This window comes from Styela clava, chromosome 6 (genome assembly GCF_964204865.1).
Source record: "Styela clava chromosome 6, kaStyClav1.hap1.2, whole genome shotgun sequence".
Lineage (NCBI taxonomy): Eukaryota > Metazoa > Chordata > Ascidiacea > Stolidobranchia > Styelidae > Styela > Styela clava.
The window spans coordinates 2,440,541-2,459,115 of record NC_135255.1 but is presented as its reverse complement, the minus strand read 5'-3'; the positions used below and the strand labels follow the sequence as shown (position 1 = coordinate 2,459,115).

General features: G+C 36.4%; 1 protein-coding gene across 1 annotated transcript; it reads left to right on the top strand.

Annotated features, from left to right (window-relative positions):
* The first annotated feature begins 9,968 nt into the window (after positions 1-9,968).
* Positions 9,969-17,222, top strand: LOC120331788 (uncharacterized). The gene is made up of 14 exons (XM_078114001.1): positions 9,969-10,114; positions 10,212-10,310; positions 10,612-10,680; positions 12,428-12,492; positions 12,667-12,828; positions 14,076-14,215; positions 14,592-14,737; positions 14,917-15,115; positions 15,274-15,398; positions 15,691-15,759; positions 15,870-15,917; positions 16,419-16,472; positions 16,677-16,751; positions 17,133-17,222. Exons 1-12 carry the CDS (start codon positions 10,001-10,003, stop codon positions 16,458-16,460), a joined length of 1,278 nt encoding a protein of 425 aa, XP_077970127.1. The 5' UTR covers positions 9,969-10,000; the 3' UTR covers positions 16,461-16,472; positions 16,677-16,751; positions 17,133-17,222.
* The last annotated feature ends 1,353 nt before the right edge of the window (positions 17,223-18,575 follow it).

The window sequence follows — 18,575 nt, the reverse complement described above, 5'->3', positions numbered from 1 at the left end:
GAGCGTATTCCTAATGCTTAGCCCGTTGAGCCACACCGCCGCGTCTAGCCTAGGTCAGTCAGTCAGTACTGCAGTAGGTACCGTACAAATTGACATTACCAAAACATTCAAAAAATTTATCCCTCCTGCCCTTATTCAGTTAATGCTGTAGTGAGCAATGCTCGTACCGCTCCCTCCTGTCTATACCCAATTGACTTGGATATTTTTTTATTGTGTGGTACAATTGCTTGAAACAATAAATCTCTCTATCTTCAGCTCTTGCAGTCTTGTAAGTTCTGAAGTTACGGTACCGGTATAAGTTTACAGGTTTATTACGAGAGGAACAACCACATTTTCACATTGGTACTAACCAGAAAATTCTCAAGCCGAATGGAGCCAAAGCATATTCATTTCAAGCAACGTTCGGGCGTTCTAAAAAACACGCCGTCATAATAAACGAAATTTGGTTTGGATTTTGGAATAATATAAAATCCTCATGACAGCCGGCCAGCTGGTGGACTATGCGATGACGTCACATGATCAACCGATCGGAATCTTCCCCTAGCGTCGATTCCCTTGTTTATGTCCATGAAAAGGCTCAATCAGCAATGAGTAAGTACACAATAACGTAACAATCGCAATCTATGCAGCCAGACACTTCTTTCGCACGGACCGATTTCCAAGTACAGTATTGTTGTAAACATTGCCACGTTTTCGTGATTTTGTGTGTTATTTGTCAGTTTTCAGATGTGTTTACAAAAAGTAGTTTCTGATTAAATACCTTAGTTGTCATTATGTCTTCTGAGGACCTTTAGTTTAGTTGCAATAATCCAAAATTGATCCCACAAACCTTGCGATAGACTATACTTAAATTATGGTCGGGGAAACGCCCATTTAAAAATATCACCATGTTCTGTTCACACAAATGTGTGCATACTTTCGTGAAAGCTGTATTGCCGAAGAAATGAGATTGATAGAGATTTTCCGTGAACTGAACCCTAGAGTTGACCAATTCTTTTTGTTGCGCAACCAAAAATAACATCACTTCTTCTTTCATTCGAAAACATGGGGAGCATGTTTTCCTTTTAGAGCCAACGTACTTGCGTATGATATAAAAGTGTAGTATGATCGGCATCGGCAAGTGTAGGAAAATCAAATCCATGCTTCCGAAAACAAATAACTGGTAACTGGACGAGAGGTCGTGGTTCGCTATATGATTAAGCCGTCTAATCGGCCTTCCTCTCCCCTGCGATAAATATGTGAATCCTATCCACCTATATCTTTACAAACCTTGCGTAAGAGTCTAGTGCTGAGCGCTAAACTTTTCACGTAATTATTTACGTCACTCTAATTACGTCAGACAAATGCTCGTAAAGTCTCCTCGGAATGGTTTTGGAGACAAGCGCCGTTGAGTGAATCATGTAATAATTTCTTTAAATTACTGGATTTTTCTGCTTTATGAGGGAAACCAATCCTAATCATGGCAGAAGCGCCAACAGGCTTACTCCAACTTAAACCAATATTGTTAAAAAATCAACTAATACTTAAAAAGCATCCACTGCCTTTGATGTTCTTTCCAAAGGTTGGCAGACGAGAAATTCTTTAGTAATCATTTCACCATCAACATATCTGGCATACACAAGTAGAAATGTAGTAGTAGTCCAGTTTAAGGGCAAAAACAGAAGAGGAGTCAATCTTTGATATTACCTTGCTCTTAATATTGTCAGACATTTCATTGATTCTGAATTTTATTATGTCGTTGGACAGCGAAACTCGTTTCTTTGTTTGATATGCTATCAGGGGGGTTTCTCCAATCGTATGTGCCTCTTTAACCTTTTCCACATACAAAGCAATGGCAAAAGATGCATGTACAGAAGTATTGCTAGTCTGCCAAAAAGTGCCGGATTTGTCCAGCTTTTGACTTTTTAGACAGGACAAAAAACGACATTCATAACCTTTGACTTGTTGTAACTTTCGCATTCGTCGATGCAAAAAGAGGTGACGCCTGCGATTCCTTGCTCTGTACGTTAACGCGTCCAGGCCTGACTTGCAGTATTTCTTGTGAATAGGATAGGATATAATTTACATATTTATCCCGTGTGAGAGGAAAGCCGATGAGACGGCTTATCCATATGGCGAGCCACGGCCTCTCGTCCGGTTACCATTCCAAGTCGGGTATGGGATTAATTATATTGTTTGTTTTCGGAAGCTAGACTTGATAGTGGAGGAAGCCGTAACCGACCAGCGGTTACGTGAACCACCCAACGACGGCGAGGAGTCCAGCAATCCTCTTGCACATAACCATCCCTGCATGGGATTCGAACCTGCGAACCCACGCAGAGTATTTAGAGGTGCGGTGGCGAGCGTATTCCTAACGCCTAGCCCGTTGAGCCACACCGCCGCGCAATGTTAAAACGCAATGTAATGGTGTTTCGTTGCTGGATTCATAGAAATACTGTATTCAGATGCGTTATGATATTTTAGTAAAAAAAAACGTGCACGTGTACGATGTACCGTCTCGAGATGCCATGTTGTTCTTCAGATCAATAACTCGGATAATATTGATACAGGTAGCTCATAAAATATGCTACAAGAAGAGTATTCTTTTTTTAAGTTATAAATTGAGATTCGATGCGTTTTCATTATTGTTTATAAGTAATAACACTATCAGGCTACCGATATGCATGGATAAAAATTGTGCTTACAAACAATTACAGAGTAAGTATATCAATTGCTGTTTCAGATGTTCACAATTTAAAAACTTACAAATGAAGAAGACCTTCATGCCCGAGCTCTTACAACCTAATCACCAAAGTTGCTGTACATTGATTGAAATATCAAGCCAACTACTGAAGAATATCTCAGAAAACATGCTTCTGCGAGGCACATACTGGGACGGTAAAGAGGTTTAATCAGACTACTGTATGATATAACAAGTTCACAATTACAAACTTCTGTACTAGCATTTCTCTGTCGTGTTTCTACTGAAATTGTTTAAGCAAGGAGTTTGTGATGTCAAAGAAGCTCTTACAGATGTTAAAAATGAGAGAACCATAACCAATTAAGTAAAATCTTTAGGAAATACTGAACTATTAGCTAGCAACCTTTCAATTTTCCACTCTTGCCTGGAACCTTGAAGACAGCTAAAATGTATTAGTAACAGAGGAAATCTACTACTATTGTGTTCTTGTATTTACGCATATTTTTAACAAATTATATCTCAACACAAAGTGAATAAATTCCATTGAATATTCTTACCTGGGGATGGCACCCATAACAAGAATGATTACTATTCCCAGGGGTGTAAAATGGGTGAATTGTTATAAGAAATTAAGGTAGTAGGCTACAGTGATTTTGTCATTTTCACCTGAGAAAAAGAATCGAAGGGCATTCGCATAATCTATATGCTGATATGTGAGTGAAGCAATGTCTTCTATCTGTGCTAGGGTGTAATTAGATCAAGGATAGCATAGCAAAATTCTATATTTGACCATAAACTGCTGATTGTGACTTTTCGTAATTGGGAATGAGAGGTTCCAAGAAATCAGATACAGATCTTCTGCTTATGGTGTTCTTTGGTGATGTGCTTGCTATTTCAATCAAATGAAACTTCTGTCCGTAACTTTTTATAAATGAGAATGAGAAGTTCCCAGCATTCAGATACAAGTCTTCTTAAGAAAAGTGGTATTGTATTTCAACCAATTGATCCATGAACAATTACAAAGCAACTATGATGACTGTTGTATGTGCTCGAGCATGGGCGGGTTCTGCTGTAATTATCTGCAGTCTAATCGTGAACATCTGCAAAAATGTGATATACTATTTCAACATAATATGGTCCATGCGGGCGACTTGGTGCCGCGGGCAACGGGTTGGTGATCCCTGCTTTAGAAGATTGTTTTCCCACGTTCTCAATTACTAGGAGATAGAAAATATTACCCAACAATTTGCAAGTAGTATATGTTTTCAAGATATCGATGGGAAAAGGGGCGCATCTCAAAGCTATAAATATTAAAGATGCCAATCAAAAATATTTCAATAATTGAAATTGTTCATAATTCTTTTTCCATTTTATTGTGCTTCTGCATTTCAAGTTTTCATGCCGTTGATTTAATGGTTTTCAAAAAGTTCATAAATAAATATCAAGTGAAAAGTACTGCTCAATCCTTTACTTCGATTCAAATGCTAGATCAATATACATCAGCAATCAGCATCCTCTCCTCTTTTGTGGTTGCTTACATTTGATCTTTACTATGAAGAAAGGCTTGAAGGTGAAATAATTGCATTATCGAAATTTCTGGGAAAGAATCTTCATCAAGTAGATGTGTTTTTCACTCTCCTGCCAAAAAAGCCTTGTCGGATTTTAAAATGTCCAAATGGATTCCAAAAACTTGTTATGTGGAATTTACAACTCGTAGGGGAAGGTTGGGACACTTTTTTTCTTTTTCATATTCTGAGCCCTTTATTCTGCACATTCATATGACTTTGCGGGATTATTGCAGAGAGGGGTAAATGTATATTTTATTCAGCGACTAAGAAATTCCCTTGCGACACACATCTTACCACCAAAATGCTTTGAAAAACGTTTGTCAAGTGTCCCACGGTACCCCACTTGTGGGGCACAATGGGTCATTCTGTTAAAATTCAAGGAAGTATGCCCTTAAAAATAAGCAATCAATCAGCATAATCGTCTAAAGAACAGGGAGACCTCAAATTTGAAGATTTAAGATTTTTAAAATCAATGTTCAACCGAAATATTTCAGATATTCCACCAAAAAATTCGCTTACAAATCAAATCATTTTCTAATTCGAATCTAAATCTGGAAATATTTTTGATTCTCGAATATATTTCATATTGGACCATGAGTCGAAAGATACCATAATGTTACATAAAAATATAACGCATCTATAGGTCTCTAAGCACTTGTTGTATCAAACACTGTCGAATTGTGCCATGTAGAGCATGTCCCACTGAACTCCGGTCCATTGTTCCCCATAATCAACAAATATCTTCAGATCATCTCACGGCGAAATTCGGAAGGCACATCCACTCGCCAACGTTATAAATATTTCACAGTGGACTATAGCTTAAAGATATCAAACGGTGGTTTGTCACGTTGAAAAGGCTAAGTTAGAAAAAAGAAAAAACTGGAACGATGAAATTTTAGTTTCAACTCCCCAAAACCAATTTCACCTCATAGCTTGCGTCGCTCTACCCGTCCGCTGTCGGTTTGCGGGGACGTTGTAACTCACCGAAGGGCGGATTGAAACATCAAACCGCGAACCGGATTCCGAATATAGTATTAGTGTGAGAGCTGATTTTCCACTGTGCCCCATGTCCCAACGTGCCCCACCTTCCCCTACGTGTTTTTCCCATTTTGAAGTCTCAAAACAATCTTCATTTTCTGACACATTTCAACAATTCTTCGCATTTCAGTTATCGCGCGACCTCTCTTCAAGCAAATTTCCCTGAAAAGGTATATATATATAATTCAAGTTTGAGTCAAATTTTATTAGTTCAATAACATTAAGTTTTAATATTAAATTGCATGACTATAAAGCCTGAAATTAAATTCTAATCACGTTATTTAGCAAAAATTGTGTATATTCCAGCATTTACTGTCTCAAATATCTCTGTTTCCAGATTCATATTACCGTAAATGACAGCAAATAATTAATTCTGAACGACAACCAGCATCATATATATATTAAAGGTAGGCTTACCATACGTCCCGGTTTAGCGGGGACAGTCCCGGTTTTAACAAGCTGTCCCGGCGTCCCGGCCGGTAGACTCAAATGTCCCGGTTTGGCAGCTCGGCTGCCATGGGTAAAGGTTTATATTCAATATTATTATAAATTTTTATTTTTTTATTGAAGACAGCCCACTTACCACTGATTTGCGACACACTTTACATGTTCAGAGAGGGAGAGAGAGAGAGAGAGAGAAATTTGTCTATTGTTATGTCACAATTGTGATATGTTTTAATGCGTCACCTGATGTTAACTGCTCTGACGTTAAGTTGTCGAAATGACAAAAAGAAAGTGCAAATTTTCCAATGCGTTGAAGAGAGATTTTCCTTATTTGAAGCAAACTGAAGGAGGAAAAACACTTTGTACTCATTGTAGATCTGTTTTTTCTATTAGTCATGGCGGTCGTTCAGCTGTCAACGATCATCTCCAAAGCGGCTCGACTGACCAACTTCTTTGCGATAACAAATTCGAAAGATTCTTTGTTTTGCAGCCAAAGAGGCCACAGTTGCCTATCATACTGCTGTTCATGGCCAAAGTTTTTACTGCACCTCTAAATTAATTTCAAATTTTTCTTAGCCTAAATTTGCATTAGTCAGAACTAAATGCGAGTCGGTGATTGTTAATTGCATTGCTCCACTGCTATCCTCTGAACTCGTATCAGTAACCATCGATGCATTAAGCAGAAAAGATTTAAAGCTTGTTCCAGTTGTGGTTCGTTATTTTTTAACTGATGTTGGTGTGAAAAAAAATATTAGAATTCAAATCTCTACCCGGGGAAACCGCCAAAACTTTTACTGAATACTTGCTCTCTGTTCTCGATCAAAAACATTTAAAAGGAAGAGTTGTTGGATTCTGTGCGGATAACTGCAACACCTACTTCGGAGGCGTAAAAAGACGCGGTACAAATATTGTTTATTTCAAACTAAAAGAAAGCCCAAAAAGAAAAATATATAACCGGTATAGGATGTGCGGCTCATGTAGTTCATAACTGCATTCAACATGCCGTAGATACTTTGCCTGTGTGTGTAGAAAGTCTGCCGTAGAAATTTATAAATATTTTTACATTTACACTGTCCGAGTAACAGAACTGAAATCATTCTGCGACTTTGTTGATATTGAATATCAACGGCTATTGCAGCATGGCAACACTCGGTTGCTCTCATTATTACCTGCTCTGCAGAGGATAACGGAAATTGAAGGCTTGAAAAGTTATTTCAATTCTCAAGAAGGATGCCCGACTCTTATACAAAAATGTTTCGACGATCCAGCGTACGAACTTTACTTGAAATTTGTCCTTGGCCAGCTCACCTACTTCAAAATTGTTCTCATTTTGGAAAAAGATAATACTAATGCTGTAGATGTTGCAGATATTTTGCCTGAGGTGAAGCATAAAAAATGGAAAGTGTGTTTATTCCATCGCAAGCGATGGATAAAGAAATATTTATCCGAGCATAGATCAAATGCAATTTGGCTTACTTTGCCCGTTGAGGATAAGTGGATAGAAAGGTTCAAGAATTTTTCACGCAAAAATATTAGTATTTTGAATTTGCAGAAACTTATTGAATTTGTATTTTGTTTGCCTGAAACATCGGCATCTGATGAACGGCTTTTCTCAATTGTTAAAATTTTTTGGTCTGAAAGCAGAGGCGGAATGCTAGAAGAAAATATTAAAGCACTCGTCCCCTGCAAAATTAATGGGGATCTGCCATGTTATCAGTTTTATGACAAAATCAAATCGAACCAAGTATTTTTAAGAAGCGTTCTTTCTGCGGACAAATACTTTTGGTCTAAATAAATAATACAAACTAATTTTTTGTGTTTTCCTAATTTAAAGACCAGTAGAGATTGACAGCTGTATTTACCCTCAATGGCATGGTAGAAGTTTTAATATTAATTGGCAATAGACTGAATGTTTGCCAAATCGCACCGTCCCGGTTTTTTGTTTCAGATATATGATAAGCCTAATTAAAGGGCTCGTGGGCCGTGGCACACATAAGACATTATTCAATCATTTTGAAATTGGAAATCAGAAATTAGTACCATAGTTGAATACACCGTACCTCTATGTTCCACATATACGCGCCTCATCGGCCCCATAATTAACTCAATAACATATGCAACGGGAGCCGACTAGTTGACGATTCACACCCCACATATTCCAAGTGTATATTCCAGGGTATGTCGATGTGGCCGTGAGTGAATCCAATTTTTGCCAAATATTTCTCATTCCTTTTTACGCGACCCTTAATCATATTAACAAAGCTCAATCCAAACAATCCACTGATCTCTATAGCGATACGTGATGTGTAATGCGGGATTCCAATATATAGTTGAGTCTGCTGTCTCGTGCTTTACCGACTAGGCCATGGTGGTCCAGGCACGCGGGCCACATGTCAAATGTCGTAGGACTAATGTGGCCCGCGGACAAGACAAAATAAATATTGTGGCCCCCGGCGCCGACAACCTAGGACCACCATGCACCAGGCCATCGCGCTCGAAATTATCCGCGTTGTTCATATAATTATCATCAATATAATCATGAAATGTCTTGGCGGATTAATCCAATGATTCTCTGAAATTATGACGTCACAAGGCCACAAAATTCACGTAAAAATCGTTCGACAAACCTTTCACTTCGTTTCCTGCTTCTTAATTGGATAACCCTTCCATTGGAAGCAAATTAGTACTGGAATATGCGTCGCAAACGAAATAAAGTGGATGTCATTTCGGATGACTACTGTAAATGCTCGTTTTAACGCCCGGTCTTGATTAAGGGCCCGTTTGAATAGCCGCCCGTGTGAACAGGACATAAAAATAAATAAGGGCCGGTGCTTGAATACCCGCCTGGTGTAAAAGTTTTTTTTTTTTTTGCGGATTTGTACCTGCGGTGCGTAGAAAAAGTCAAAATTTTCATTATTCTCGTTTAAATCATACTTGAGAACTGGAAATGACAATATACGGTATTAATTATTGTAACGATCGATCTTATCTATCGTTATTTTTGTGTGTAATTTTACTTTAAAAATAACAAGCGCCCCTGCTTGAATAAGGGCCGGTTTGAATAACGGCCCAGTTAGTGAGTATGTTTAAAAAAATAAGCGCCTGGGCTATTAAACGAGCAAATACGGTATATAGAAAGTCACAAGGTCTCATGTGGTCGAAAGAAACGAGGACAAAAATTTGAAACAGCTTTTCATCAAGTTAGTTTGCTTACATATTAATTTATTAGTGACTGCATTAGTACAACGACCTCCATTATGTATTATTGTAACAGGTTAAAATAGGCAATTTGGTGATTGAATTAGTAAACTTGACTACAAAGTATATTGAATACGTAAACTTTCGTAAAGTATCTAGGTCACGGATGTCGAACCCTACTTCTGAATAGGACCAAATTATATTTATAATAGGGGAAAAAATGACTGTAGATCATAGATATTTAATCAATGTCTTCATCAATAGAAAAACTTGCTGTTGCATTTTTTTGTAGTGTAGTTGTGAGCTTTACAAATACAACACTCACTTATGAGCTCGATCTCTGGTAGTACTTGGTTTTATTGAATTCATGTGGGACAAACGCGGGTTCGTATGCATATGAATTACCAAAAAACGACTACAATGCTACGTCAGATCTTTTCATGATTTTAAAAAAAGTTTGGAATGGACTTTTACTCTGAGAGAGGTATATTTTTATTTTTCGATGGGTTTTTAACCACATTGAAGTTACAACCATTCTGCTCCAATGTTATTTTAGACATCTGTGGTCATTAAGTCGAGTCTATAATTTTTTTTTCCAAAAGGCGTTATGTGAGTGAAAAGAATAAACTGCATAGTAGCGCATCTAGTTCTCGTTTACTCCCCAAAACATTCTGACATTCTGCCTTGCCTAAAATGACGCAGTATATGTATGTCATGCGTGACTGAGGTATATTGCACTTCATAAAATACCACAGATTCACTAATCTCCTGACCCAGGTTATAATACACTATTGAATTTTGATCACAAGCAAGGACAGCGAATGCCAAAGGGAAAATGTCGTAAATATATTATTACGTCATAGTGACGTAAACAAAGAGACCTACATTAAATAATATCACTCCTTCGCGAAAAGACAGAACGCGAATCATATACTATTGTCAACTGTGCCATAAGAATTTCAGGTGTATTGTGACGTAATAAATATGCCATTAAAATAAATTCACAACTTTGAAGAACCATGTCTCATTGATTTTGCCAATCGATAGGATCTTGTTTGTTAACGAATCAGGTATGCCTATTAGACAAAATAAAGTTGGCATCGAGAGGCCTAATCTCGATGAGGGTCACAGGGTGTCATGTGGCCGAAAAAGGCGAGGGCGAAAATTTAGAAAAGCTTCTGCGGAGGTGAGTAGACCATACTTTGCATTGCGCAGTATGATTATATTGTGGAGTTTGCATATCAGCGTAACAAGTTTCAAACTGCATTTAATTTACTTCTCAGGAACGAGATGAAGCTTCATCCTATTTGACTGCAGTGCATTGTATTTATGCATTTGCTTCATGGTTCGGCAAAGGAATGGTGAAGGCTAACAAAGTCTTGGTGAGTTTAGACTTTATATTTCCAAAGCGTTTATAAAATAGTCGTGAAAATGTTCAACGGAAATTGGTAAAGGGTAGGGTTATATTAGTGATATTAACACGGATATTTTTTATGCTACAGCGATGTTTTTTTCCAATATAAAGTTACTTATACCATAAAAAAAAACACGATACATTAAGCGGAGTGACCACATCTTAGTCTTGAAACATATCATACTAGTCTAATCCGACCAAAATTTAAAAAAACATTTTGAGCATTGCCCCCCTAGTTTATTAACGTTTTGTTGTTCGATATACATCAGACATTCTCCCACTGTTGCAAACCCAACGTTGACGAGGAAAGATTGGAAATCGATCGTAATGGTAAAAAGGTAAGTAGGCCTTTATAAATGGCTTCGGTGTAATTATTTTATTGCGTACGCCAGGGGTTCTCAAACTTTTGGTGTTGCGGAGCCCTTGAAAAGGTTGACTATTATTCACGGAGCCCCAAAAGAAATGTTAAAATTGTTACTTTCAGATTAATATTCCTGAGCAAGTTAAAAGTACTTTACCTAATTTAAATGCTGAACCTTTTTAATAGGGTTAATACAAGTCATAATTATTTCTAAATTTTAAACATAAATTATATATACTAAAGCTGTAAATCTGACACTTGACAAACATATGAATAAATTAGGGGTCGAATGTTTTACCTTTTGACATTTTTAGAAGACTTGAAAGGCCGCTTATAACGTGCGCCATTGTATTTTGTTACAATCGCCAATTTTTTTTGTCAGCATGGCATGTTTTTGAACCTTTAAACCTCGTTACGCCGGTGTTTATTCTCCCTAATCAAAAATTTCTCTCGGCATATACGAGTACATGTATTGTTACACAACGAGTACATGTATTGTTACACAATGACGACGTTAATTGCTTTTTTGTTCTTGTGGGGAATTATGAGTTCAATGTGAAAAACATGTCACCATATTATAGTCATCGGCGACGAAATGCTAAAAATAATAATTAATAAAAAGGTAAATCCGTAACTCAAATTTCTTGATTGCGAAGCGGCATTCTAAAATATTAAAACTAAAAATTAAAATGGAAGGTCACACGTTTGGTTTCAGCAGACTCACCTCAGATTGAAAACGCTTTTATAGACATTGTAAATCACAAAATTTGGTGTTATGTTAGGTTTTCTTCGTAGTAACTGCGAAATCGAAACACAGTCAATTGTGCGCGCGATGTACCTTTCTTCCCATTCTGAAACTACCGACAGAGCCGCACGCAATCAATTGTGCGCGCGATGTACCTTTCTTCCCATGCTGAAACTACCGACAGAGCCGCACGCAATCAATTGTGCGCGCGATCCGCGATGTACCTTTTTTTTCATTCTGAAACTACCGACGGAGCCGAATGCAATAAAATAAATTTCAATTGTTCGTATTTTGCCCAGACATTAAGATTTTTAAAACGGCGATATCTTGCTTAAAAATAATCTTAAGTGCGAAAGAACAAATCAAGTTTGACAAATCCCAAGATCGCAAAAATACGACTCCAATTTATTTATAGTTGGCAGTTTATCACATATTTTATGTTATTTTAGAATAGTATTATTCCATTTTAGTAATCCTAATAGTAATCTCGAATCAAACGTGAGTAAGAAGTCTCGCAACACAACAGAAATCTCGTTATCCCTTTATTTAATCGCGAAGAATGAAGAATTTCCGATTCCAATTTTGAACCACCTCTCTCTTATTAAGAATCCTGGCCGCGCTTCTGCTTATGAATAATGTCATTTTTTAATTCCGCCTCTTTGCCATATTTCGAGGTTATATTGTTGTCAGATTTTATCAAAGCTGTTATTGCTTCTTTGAACAGTTACAAAATTAGTCAGTATTTTTAAAAGTAATCCAATAGCTCGCGGAGCCCCTGGGTTTCTCTCGCGGAGCCCTGGGGCTCCGTACGGAGCACTTTGAGAACCTATGGCGTACGCGATACTATATATAATTTTTGAACGTCGGCTTTGTCGACTTTATACTGACAATAAAACTACAATATAACAAAAATAATAATAATATTACGTTCAAGTTTATATTTAAAATAATCTACGGAATTATGAAATAATATTCACAGATTTTGAAGAAAGAGAATCATCAAAAAGCAAATTTGAAAAATGGCAAGAATCAATCTAAAGTCGGGTAAATTATAGGCAATATTAGCAATGAATGGTATTTGCGCCCATGGTGTGCGTTTTTTTCGCGGCTTACAACACGATATATATATAAGCCTAGTTCTGTAGAAATTATTCCAGTGACTAGTTCACACACAACTTTTTAAATGTAGACAGTTTCGTGTATAAGTATAAGTTTCAGAACATCAAGTGGTGGAAAAAGTCGTGACAAGGAATCGGATAGCAAAAATACAGTTATAGGGAGCAGTGTAATCCATACTAACGACGAGCGTTACGAAAATGGAAGACGAGGCAACACTCTTCCTCCACTTGAAATACCAGGAGTTGGATCGAAAACTGCAAGGTTAAACAATTTTGAAAATATTTTTCTTATGAATTTGTTATCTCACTAAGACTAAAATAATAGCACAGAATAACAGCACGTAACGATTTTCATATATCTTGTAAGCCAGGGTTTCCCAAACTTTTTCGGCCGCGGACCCCTATTGGTGAATCTTAATTTTGACGGACCCTTATCCAATGCTGTATCAATTTCTGTACCTAACCAACGAGGAAAAATAATGTTACCTTTATACCACAAACGACATTGATGTGATGGTGAGGTTCTTTTTCATTGCACAATTTATCAATTGTCGGAGCAATTTCAGCCAATTTGTATCTAGCAAACTCGTAGGTGCGACTCTCCGACAACTATCGACCTGTATTTTGTTATCATATTGGTAAGAGCTGTAAATTCTTCTTCACACACGTATATAAGTCGTTACAAAAGGCAATCGCCTATTTTGACAGAAGTGCGTATTTGTTCGAAACGCTACGCAACGGTTTTTTGATTGAAATCGATCATTAAAGATCGATCAAACTCCTCATAGCGTTGCGGACCCCCTGTGCAGTCATCACTGACCCCCAGGGGTCCGCGGATCCCAGTTTGGGAAACTCTGCTGTAAGCAACTTGTTTATTTTCTATTTCCAATTATCTGCAATACCATCTTGAATGTTTCTCGAATTTCTTGAATCTCCTAAAAAACAGTGTACGCAGTGTTGAGTGTGTACCAGTTGTATGTATTCGAAAATACAATGATACAATAAAAAAAATAAAACAAGACTCGTAGTCTAATCAGCAACGCCCATATTGTAACTTAAAACTGAAGAGATTTTACATCTTTGCAGAGTATGTATAGAGAATCCTAGTGTGGGCAAGGTTTTTGGACCTGGGGTCAAAAATTTTGCCCATCTAGACTGTCGGGCCATGTAAGTGTGACGTAAAAGTTACATTTTGAACAATATTTACAATGTTACAAAAGAAAATGTGGAAAACCAAAGGCCTCATTCCAAAACTAAATTAATAGCGCAATCTCAACAAATTCCTTGATCTAGTTTTAGCTAAAACCTCAAAATATGGTTTTAGTTTGGTTGTAGCAGCATCAGGCGGGCCAGATTGAATTATCCAACGGGCCGTATTTGCCCGCGGGCCGTGGTTTGTCCATGTCTGGATAGGCTGATCCATTTATTGTACTCAATATAAATATGATTATATATGTGTCAAATTTATATTTACTGAAACCATTTTTGATATTTCATAAATTTCCCTAGTGAAAAATCAAAAGATATCGTTGAAACGAATCCTGCAAAATTCAGACCTCCATTATCTGTTTCTGGTGTTAATTTTCAAACCCAAAGTCTACCCGGGGTCGTTGGAGATTTGCCCAACAAAATTCTTAAGGCATCTGCAGGTACTATAAACTCAAATATATTTATAATCTAGCCATTCAGATATTAAATCATAGGGCCTACCTCCGTCGTTGTGTTCGATTACTGATTTTGTTTAAAATTTAACATTGAAGTTTGTGATAAGGTCGTGATTAAACATGTGATAAGGTCGTGATTGAGCATAGCAATCATCTGAAATCTGTGAGAGCCTGGAAATAACTATCACCCACTATTCCCTGCAGTATACACGATTCGAAAACATGCCAATTACCGTTTTAATCCAAGCGACATTGCAGTGTATCCCCGTCGAGACAATCTATGCTTGTTTTACTAAAGACAGCTTCAATTTTAAATACAAATACAGATGATATTCAAATACTTTGTTGCGAATTGTTCCAGATTTCAAAAGTTCGAAGGACCAAGAACAAATGCCTTCAATGCAGCCGATCCCAACGTCAACTACAGGGATATTGCCTCCATCTAGCGGCCCATATGTATCACAGAAAAGTAATGCTTCTGCGGACACAGGAAGGGTGGATGGCATGGTACGTTTAAAAAATACTAGAAATGTTGTTAGATCACAATGATTTAGATGAAACGAAAGTTGAGCATATATAAAATTGGATTTGCACGTCGCTAAAAGCAGTTCCATTTTTCTCACTGCAGTTTGGCAGCTTGTTGGAACTCAACTTCTAACAAACTATTGCGTTTCGTTGTTTTTCAGGTGAAATTTGTGAAACAATTAGAGGAGCAGAAGAAACTATTAATTTGTGGTTTGGAATCGGTAACTTCAGCAAAATTATGGTTTGAAAAGAGCTTAGATTTTGTTAACGAAAAACAAAACCAAATGAACGTAAGAACCACAGAAGATGGGGATTCAGGGATAAAAAGATCAACTTCATCTGAAAATATTTGCAGTAAAGGTTGGTTCATAGAATTTCAATCTCTGATGATTAAGATGCGGGAATGACTTATTCCTTATGTGCACGCGCAGAGAAAATGAATTCATGTTTCAATTTCAAATTATGACCAGCTTGAATGATAGAAAAATTCTTGCCCATAATTTGAATAACTTTATCAGGGGGCCCTCTCGATAACCTCACAGTTGACAGCATAAACGAAATGGAAAAGAGGATGACATCGCTGATCGACACCTCAATAAAATTGGAAAATTTTTTGACGTCTTCAAAAATTTGGGAAAAACCGGTAAGATGCTGCTTAATCTATAGAAATATATTGGCTCTGGGGAAATAGAAAGGAAACAAGTTTTTCCTCAGTAAACGTATTGTAGACAAAATGTATGTAATTTGAATATGATGTATAACTTAAAAGTGTTACCCATTTCTCCCTGCTGCCCATAGAGATCTCATTGCCCAGGCCATGCAAGTGCTGACAAGCCACCATCTATATAAGTATATTAGTCTTAAACACAACTACAGTCTTGCTGCCCGTCGCTTCGTGTTGGCATTTCAAAACGTAAAACTGTTTTCTTTTGCAGAATGTTGACCATAAATCAATACAAACAAATAACTTTACAAAAGATACTCAGAAATGTATCGAAACCAAGGTGAAGTATTGCATTGTTGATAAGTATCAAAAATAGATTAAATTTTACAAAACATAGAATGTATTTAACTCTACATCTTTTTTAAATTTATATGATAATTATATTATTAGTTTCAGTCGACTCAGACAATTGACGAGGTACAACCGAAAATCGACCAGGTAAACAAATATGTAAATAAAATATCCGCTCAGTTTTGAGTATATATGAAAAAATATTTTTAAGAACATAGCATTGAAAAAAAAAGATCCATCCATATGTCAATCTGATATAAAAATATCCGGTACTCCCGAAGTATGCGAACCAAGATGGCGGACATCGGAACGTAACATGGGTAACAGGTTAGGGTTTGGAGATAATTTTTTTCCAATTTTTCTTATTTTAGTCCTATTATCAGTTCAAAGACTAGCCAAGAGCCTCTCGTAGTATTTATACCTAAAATTATGGCCTAACCCTAACCTAGTACACATATTACATTCCGATGTCCGCCATCTTGGTTCGCATGCTTCGGGAGCCCCAAATATCCAATACAAGATATTGAGTTAAATAAAGACCATACAGAACAAATTCACATAGGTAGTATGCTTGCCAAGTATGACAATAATTATTTATTTTATTGAAAAGCTGTTCTTTATTATACATTTGTTATCCATTCTTGACAGAAGAAAAACGACAAGGAATCTTCAATTAATGGTTCTAATTAGTTGCCCAAGAAGGTAATGTTCAATAAAACTTATAGTATTTCTGTCGTACAACGTCCATCCTCGAATAAATTTAAAAATCGCACATCAGATATGTTTTTGTTGAGGTTTTGGTCAAAGCTCAAAGTGGAATGGTTTTAGTAAATGAGAGATTTTTGTTCCAATCCAGATTTTGGTATTTAACTAATTGTCACGTTCATGGTAATATCTTATTTTCAGGTAATAGCAGAAGAACTTCCATCACCGTCTTTCACTGATGACGACTTGACAAAAAATGAACCAGAAAATACTGATGTAAGATTTATACCTCAAGTTGTAGCGACCAGTAAAATCCATTCATTGATGTTGTATGATTTTAATCACAATAAATGGTTCAAATGTGTACGTTTTCACAAATAAGTTCAAAATTTTGGACCCATTTAAATATTTTCAAGGTGTACTGCCAAAAATATTTGGATACTTTCCCTATATTTTGTTTTTTCATTTCGCCTATTTTATATATATATATATATTAACGGCTGTGCCACTGCGTACATGCATATGCTATACTACTTTAATAAACAAATCGACCATTTCTTACGATAAGGAATTTTCCAACAAAATTCCCAGTTTGTAGTAAAAAGTACAAATAGCATATATGAACATTGCATTATTATATTATTCGTTTGTATCCAGCTTGCGGAAAATAGCAAGAAAATAGAGCAATTCACTGAGAGCACCTTGAAAAAAGAGAAAAATGGAGGAAATATCATACCACCCCAGGTTTGCAAGATCGTTTGTTTCTTCTTCATATTTTTTATAATAGTAATGTAGATAAAATTAAAACAAAATTCAACTCTAAAGCTTGAAGTGGACAATACTAAATAAAGGTATTGGATGAACAAAGATAAAAAAAAAAGTTTATAAATCTCTAAAAAAAAGTGGTTTAGAGCAATTACTCGGAGATAATTAACGCTTGAATTGCAGTGACTTTGTCTTACGCCGTTGATTTCAAAACAATTCAGAAGTACATATGGTCAATAATTTAATGTTGAACCCCCTGCCAAGCGTAGCACATTTGAGCCTCCATAAAATATAGACTGCGTAATATATGCGTTTGTTGTTCTGCTATATGTTTCTTGGGTGGCAACACATATAGTTCACAAACACTCTTGTCCGCGATTTGAACTTGAATGTAAAAACGCACTATTATCGTCATTGTATTATTCGTTTCGTTACAGCTTGTGGATGTTAGCAAGAGAATAATAGAATCTTTTGATAGCACATCAGAAAAAAAGGAAAATGAGGTGACTTTATTTGACAACTTCTAAATATTTCTCCATATATGATTCAGATATTTATTTTTCGTCGTGCAAAAACGAAATGATCTCTTCATAATATCAAAGAAATATACACATAGAGACATTAAGATCTTGCTTTATACATTGATGGATCTAAGATTAATATTATTCACAAGCAGGTATAGGTAGCTTTGTAATAAAGATAAATCATGTACTAGGTAGGGTTCATGGAAAAATAGCCGAATAGAACTTATTTATATTGACTGCCATTTTGTTCTACAATTCAACCACGGTATTGTTTATAATGAAGGTGATTTTATTATTCTCAGAAAATTGTTCACGTACAGAAAGAGGATAAAGGAGAAACCATCTACAAGGAACCAAATGATGTAGAGGTATATTTGATTACTTTTCAAATGAGTGGATAAAACTTTTAGACCTCAAAAATGAAGGCATTGCTGGTTGGATATCTCGGGTTCGAAACCATTACCCATCTCACCCATGTTGTAAGAAATTGGGTAAGAAATTTAAACCAGCAAAGATGATGATGAGCAACATGCAAGAAGCTTTGATACAATTTTAAACAACAAATACCATAACATTAATAATCGTTTGTTTTCAATATTTTCAGTACAAGAAGGATCAAAAATCGGCCAATAAAGACGACGAGGAAGAATACGAAGTAAATGTTGTAGCATTTTTAATCAGTACCATCTGTGTGTGTATGATCATTCATTAAAGCTAACAGGACTTCGTAAATCCGGTATAACATATCAAAAAAAACATTTTTTTTCTTTCAAACAGGACGATTTTGAGAGCGATGATTCCAGTAAGTCAT